Source organism: Cyprinodon variegatus, unplaced genomic scaffold (genome assembly GCF_000732505.1).
Source record: "Cyprinodon variegatus isolate N-32 unplaced genomic scaffold, C_variegatus-1.0 Scaffold79, whole genome shotgun sequence".
NCBI classification, from domain to species: Eukaryota; Metazoa; Chordata; class Actinopteri; order Cyprinodontiformes; family Cyprinodontidae; genus Cyprinodon; species Cyprinodon variegatus.
The window spans coordinates 1,190,869-1,197,330 of NW_015150532.1; the positions used below are offsets into that span (position 1 = coordinate 1,190,869).

The following is a 6,462-nucleotide window of genomic DNA, read 5'->3' on the forward strand; positions in this document are numbered from 1 at the left end:
AATGTCACATTCTTGGCAGAGGTAAAAAAATAAGGGGAATAACATATAAAATGCTACATCTACTACAACTAACCTTATAAACTTTTTAAGGTCCACATTTGTGTGACCACTTTTGTTGTAATGCTTTGCTTCTGTGGCACCACAATTTCCCCATTGTGGGACAATAAATGGATTTTCTATTCTATTCTATTATATGGGTGGATGATGGGTTAAATGCAGAGGTAAATTTCTCCAGTGTGAGATCAAAAAGGTTCAATTATTATTTTATTAATCTATTCTAACATAACTTGGAGATTTACTCCCCCTAGTGGTCAAATGCTCTTCTGTTTTTTTCATTTAGAGCAACTTTGCCGCTTTGCTAAATTTTTTGACCCTGCAGCATTTTTTCCCTCTAATGCTACGTTCACATCTAAAGCAGCAGAGGCAGCAGGAGCAACTAGTTTACATGCAAAGACTATGGCTGACGGGCATCAAGGTGCAGCAAAACGAACCGCAGTGCGTTTTGAGCAGCCCGTCTGAGCAGCTGCTGCTGGAGTTGGGGAAAAATTGCCTTTGCTGCTCCAAGCGCCACATCAACCAATCAGAGGGGCTGATCTGGGAGCTGGCAGAGAGACAGACACATCGCTGATGATACAGATCACTATGATCACTCCTCTGAAACAGTTAATTTACGCCTAAATTAACTTAAAATGCTGAAACCTGCCGGAAAAGCATGTTCGCTTTTATTATCCTGGTGCCTGTAGTGTGAATTACGTACACAAAAACGCCTTACAGCTGCAACAGCAAACCGCCAAGAGCGGACCGGGCCAGAGGCTGCTGTTGATTGGGATTCCCAATCACAGCACGGCCAGCATGTGAGGGTCTGAGCGGCTCTGACAGCGGAATAATATTTCTAAGCAGGATGGATTTGGATGAACTGTCTGCACAGATTAAGTTTTCAGGTGGACTTTCTCACTTCAAAATAGATTCCAACTACTTTTTACCTACTGATCACAGCAAATATAGCTGCCATTGTTACAGGCAAATAAAGCACAGGGTAGCTCCGCCCAATTGTTCCACCACGCAGCCAGAGCAGCAAAGCTGCTTCAGCTGTGCGCCAGAACTAAACTTGTAGAAGCATCAAAAATGAAGCAGCATCATGAGTTTTTGCTGCTCTTGCTGCTTGCGGTCTGAACGTAGCATTAGTGTTTTTTTAAAAAAGATTTTGGAATTTGCATGATTTGTGTATCTGCGGTAGGGGTGTGCAAAATAATCGTCATGATGATGCATCGTGATTCTAATTTTAGTGATCTACTGCATCGATTCTTGACGCCAAGTATCGATTATTAATAAAAAAAAATGAATAAATAAAATTGCATGAATGGTTGGCGAACATCAGCCAAAAACAAGTGTAATACAACTTCCAGTCCAGTAAATGTTGCTGCAAATGTGTTGACGCACGCTGCCTTGTGTCACAAGCATTTCCGGCCGTGGGATACTGCGCCGAGTCATTCAAAAACAAAACATGGAGGAGAAAATATTGCAATGCATCGCAATAATTCAATTATCGTGATGCATCGTGATAGAATCGCATTGTGACTTCTTTGGCAATACCCACCCCTAATCTGCGGCGCGTTTGTCGTATCTCCAGTCCTTTTGTTTCCACCTGTTGGCCCCCTTATAAAAAAAAAAAAGCAATTGCAATGGCTGAAATCAATGGTTTGGAGAAGTGCACTAATAAATGAAGCACTGCAGTATATTTGATGTTTCCAGTCATTATTCAGAGCTGTAGGTCTCCCCCTACAGGTTTCAAACATTTGACGTAAACAAGCAGATTTCTAATCGCTCTCCACACTGGAAAAAAAATAATTAAAATCATTCTAGAAATATAGCAAAAAGAAACATTTTCTGACCTTAAGTGGGAAATTTATCATCTGATTCAGACTGTTTGTGTTTCTCTACAGTGAATGAATATATCTGGTTTCTTCTATAAGCCGTGCTTTAGCCATTTCTAGCTTGTTTTGCTTATTTTATTTTTGGCAAATAATTTAATGCGTTCAGTTTTTCTACCAACCTTTAAAGAGCAGAGATTTCAGTACGGTTCTCCAGATCCTTATAGCTGGTAGCTGAATTAAAATCCTGTTTGATTAGTGTTTGTCTGGTTGTGTTGTAGGTGAAAAAGCTCTAAGAGATGCAGGGATCCCGTATTCAGCTGTTGAGCAAGCCTGTGTGGGCTACGTTTATGGTAAGACTGAGTTTATATTGGTCTCAAACTAATGTTTATTTAAACGGAATAAAGGTAAGTAGATTTTATCCTCGTTATTAAGGCCTTTTGACACTATGTAACGTGTATCTAAGTCGTTTTTTTATCTGTGCTTTTATCTCAGGGGACTCCACATGTGGTCAGAGAGCTATCTACCACAGCCTGGGTCTGACAGGAATCCCCATCATCAACGTGAACAACAACTGCTCCACCGGCTCCACCGCTCTCTTCATGGCTCGCCAGCTGATTCAGGGAGGTGAGTCCTATAGGAGGCTGTGAAAAGTGCTGAACAGGATGGGAGAATGTTTCCTTAGGAACAAACTAATTAATGTTGGATCTGTTGATTCCATTAATGGCTGAAAGCATCTTTAATGTGTTGTTGACGTTTTTGCAGGTCTTGCTGACTGCGTGCTTGCCCTCGGTTTTGAAAAGATGGAGAGAGGCTCCTTGACTTCCAAAGTATGACTCATTATTTTTTTCACTCATGCTTGTTTATATCCTTTTTACATTTTAGTAATAATGTTGCAGCCTGTCTGTCTTTATCATCACTTTATGATGTCACTGCAGACTTACTGTAGAGATTCTGGACCCCTTTGTATGTTTGGGCAGATTATACTTACAGGAGATCTGAGGATGAATCCTAATAGTTTTACTTACTTTAATAAATCCTGATTGAATTCAACATAGGCAGAAGACATTGATTAAATGATTAACATTCCCTCATAGCAGCCATACTGCTCAGGGTAAGCCATCCTAGCCCCTGGGAGGTTAGAGCAATGATGCCCAACAGAAACCAGCATACACACTCTTTCTTTTTTTCATTATTTCTTTCATTCTTTCTCACAGTTTTTTCTCCATTCTTTTTTTTTCTTTGTTTTTCTTTCTTTCTTTTTTTATTTCTTGTCCTTTTTTAATTTATTTTTCTATTTTCTTTTAGTCTTTATTTTTTTTTTCCATATTTTGTTCTCTCTCTTTTTTTTCTTTTTTCATTCTTTCCTTCTTTTTTCTGAAATCTTTTTACTTTGTTTTTGTCTTTCATTCTTTCTTTTTTGTTTCATCTTTTTAGTTTGTTTGTTTGGTTGTTTCTTTGTTTCTTTCTTTCGAGACATGACGTTTCTTATTTAGAAACGTATGAAAATTTTTTAAAGAAAATTGTTCCTCATGCAAAACAACAATTCATATTCATATTTGGTAATGATCCAGATTATGTGTGAGTTTTAGCTATAGGTCTAAGTCACAATATGGGATAACATTTGCTCCTTGGAGGAGGTCTGCGCTCTCAGAGGGCTTTAACTAGTTTTAATGTTGGTGTTTAAAGGAATAGTACACCCAAAACATGATTAGTTTTCATTTTCTACTCACCCCCATGCTAAACAACACTCTGGAGTACTTTTTTGATATCTCAAATGCATCTGGAGATCTGGGAGGCTTCTTGCTGTCTGCTGACATTCAAATAATGGAGGTCTATGGCGCCCGAGGCAGAAAGGTCCATAAAAGTCCACAAAAAACGTGTCAATATTCCTCCATACTGCTCGTCCAATGTATTCCAAGTGTCCTGAGTGGGTAGCATCCAGAATTTACTCGAAACAAAGTCATTTAGAATGTTTTTAGAGCATAAACAGTAGTGTATAGGATTTCCTGAAAGCGCGCACATGCGCGTTCATGACGCTACGGAAGCCGGCAGACCAAACCAGATGAAAGTGCGCATTCAGCGTCTGCTCTGCCGATAATGCAAGCGTAGAAGAAGAAATGTGCTGTTTACCTGTGCAAAGAAAGAAACAACCAAGGAAAAATGTCTGAGGACTTCAGTGTTGAGGAAGAGCATGAGTTCTTTGCCGAGCTGAATGCGCACTTTCGTCTGGTTTGGTCTGCTGCGGTTTCCGTAGACTCATGAACGCGCATGTGCGCGCTTTCAGGAAATCCTATACACTACTGTTTATGCTCTAAAAACATTCTAAATGACTTCGTTTCGAGTAAATTCTGGATGCTACCCACTCAGGACACTTGGAATACATTGGACGAGCAGTATGGAGGAATATTGACACGTTTTTTGTGGACTTTTATGGACCTTTCTGCCTCGGGCGCCACAGACCTCCATTATTTGAATGTCAGCAGACAGCAAGAAGCCTCCCAGATCTCCAGATGCATTTGAGATATCAAAAAAGTACTCCAGAGTGTTGTTCAGCATTGGGGTGAGTAGAAAATGAAGGTTAATCATGTTTTGGGTGTACTATTCCTTTAAACAGTGTTAAAAGTTGTCAGACTCACAGGATACTTAGTGATTACTTCTGGAATCCTCTTTTATGGATGTAGCGTTGTTTAATGGATGTTTTTTCATTTTAAAGTTCATGGATAGGACCAATCCAATGGACAAGCACATGGAGGTGATGATCAACCGTTATGGGATGGCAGCAGCACCGGGAGCACCGCAGATGTTTGGCAACGCCGGCAGGGAGCATATGGAAAAATACGGTAGTTTGGGTTTGGTTATGTCTCCATTGAGAACTGAATTAAAGAGAGTAATAGAGGATGACCTTTGATTTTTTGACCTATCAGGATGAAATAGCAATAATGTTGTCTTTATCAGGGTTTAAAATGATTAAAATCTAACCTAATGATTCTGTTCTGAATCATTCTAATGTCTAATTCTTCAGCCTCACAGTCTCAATCTCCAGAACTGAGGCTCAGGTTTCCTTACAAAGGCAGTAATTTCTGCTTTGCCCCCACTTATTGACTAATTTCTTCCTCCTTTTCTTATTCAGCTTTCATAATCTGGCCAAACTGATCTATGCTATCCTGTTTAGGTTTGATATTTGTGTTTCTTTTCCTCATTTTTAGGCACGAAACCAGAACACTTTGCTAAGATTGCTTGGAAAAACCACAGGCATTCCACCAATAACCCGTAAGAGAAAACCTTAAGCTGCAGTTTTTCTGAGTTTGGTTTAGTTTTGTCTTCTAATACGACCACATTATTTCTCTTTTCTGATCTGTTTAAAATATTGTTTTTTCTGCAATTGTAATGCAGATATTCCCAGTTCCAGGATGAGTACAGTTTGGAGCAGGTGATGAACTCCAGGAAGGTGTTTGACTTTCTCACTCTTCTGCAGTGCTGGTAAGAATGTTATTCATTAGCAGGGGTCGCTACACTCCAAAAACAATCTAGAAATAAGTACAAATTTCTTAAATTAAGTGTATTCACCCTTAATTTGAGTAGGTAAATGAGTAATTTTACACTTAAAATAAGATATTAGATAATTTGCACTTGAAATAAGACAATGCAATTGTGTTTTCTTATTTTAAGTATAAATTGTCTTGTTCCATTGGCAAAATGTCTCTTTTACGTCCTCAATTCAAGAACAAATGCACTTATTTTAAGAAAAAATGACTTATCTAGATTTAGATTTTTTGCAGTGTAACTTAAGAAAGCAACATGTAAACAGGTAGAGATTAACCCTGCTTTTCTGTAATCAAGCCCAACTTCAGATGGAGCTGGAGCAGCGGTTCTGGCCAGTGAGGCCTTTGTTAGGAAGCACCATCTTGAAAACCAGGCGGTGGAGATTGTGGCTCAGGAGATGGTGACCGACTTTCCTTCCACATTTAGCGAAAACAGCTGCATTAAGATGGTAGGATACGCAAAAGGAGACGATTCTGATACTTAATAGACCGTTTCAGACCTTGAATGCTTTCCTCCTTTTTGCGTGCAGGTCGGGTACGACATGTCTCGGCTAGCGGCTAAAAAGTGCTTTGAGGCTGCGGGTTTGAAGCCGAGCAACGTTGACGTAGTCGAGCTGCACGACTGCTTCTCCGCCAACGAGCTCATCACTTACGAGGCTTTGGGTTTGTGTGAAGAAGGTAAGGCACTGACTGCTACACCAGCATGGAACCTGAGAAGCTTATCCTGCCAACCATCACCTGCCTGCTGGAATCTAAGTGATGCAATGCAGCTATGAAAAGACCTGTGCTGTTATTTTTATATACTTTCATTAATTGCATTTCATCCTCATTTTTCTGACTTTTTCCTGTTTCAATCATCATTTTTAGCATCTTAGCTACTAAACATTTACATCTGATTTGGACTTAAGGTGCCATTCACACATTTTAGTCTATATATTATTGAAATGTTCTTTTTCAAATAAACACTTCTAAATTGTGCGACTGGGAAAAACAACAACTAATAGCTAAAGGTACGTTGCAAAAACAATTTAGAAATAAGTCAAAAT

The 6,462-nt window shown here is 39.3% G+C and overlaps 1 protein-coding gene across 1 annotated transcript in view; it reads left to right on the top strand.

The window, feature by feature from the left end:
- Positions 1-6,462, top strand: part of scp2 (sterol carrier protein 2) — a 40,270-nt gene that overhangs the window by 4,164 nt on the left and 29,644 nt on the right. The window contains exons 3-10 of the mRNA XM_015372969.1: positions 2,153-2,224; positions 2,367-2,498; positions 2,637-2,701; positions 4,588-4,714; positions 5,081-5,144; positions 5,268-5,354; positions 5,715-5,865; positions 5,947-6,094. Of these exons, the coding sequence (XP_015228455.1) occupies positions 2,153-2,224; positions 2,367-2,498; positions 2,637-2,701; positions 4,588-4,714; positions 5,081-5,144; positions 5,268-5,354; positions 5,715-5,865; positions 5,947-6,094 (846 nt within the window). The remainder of the gene's footprint in view (positions 1-2,152; positions 2,225-2,366; positions 2,499-2,636; positions 2,702-4,587; positions 4,715-5,080; positions 5,145-5,267; positions 5,355-5,714; positions 5,866-5,946; positions 6,095-6,462) is intronic.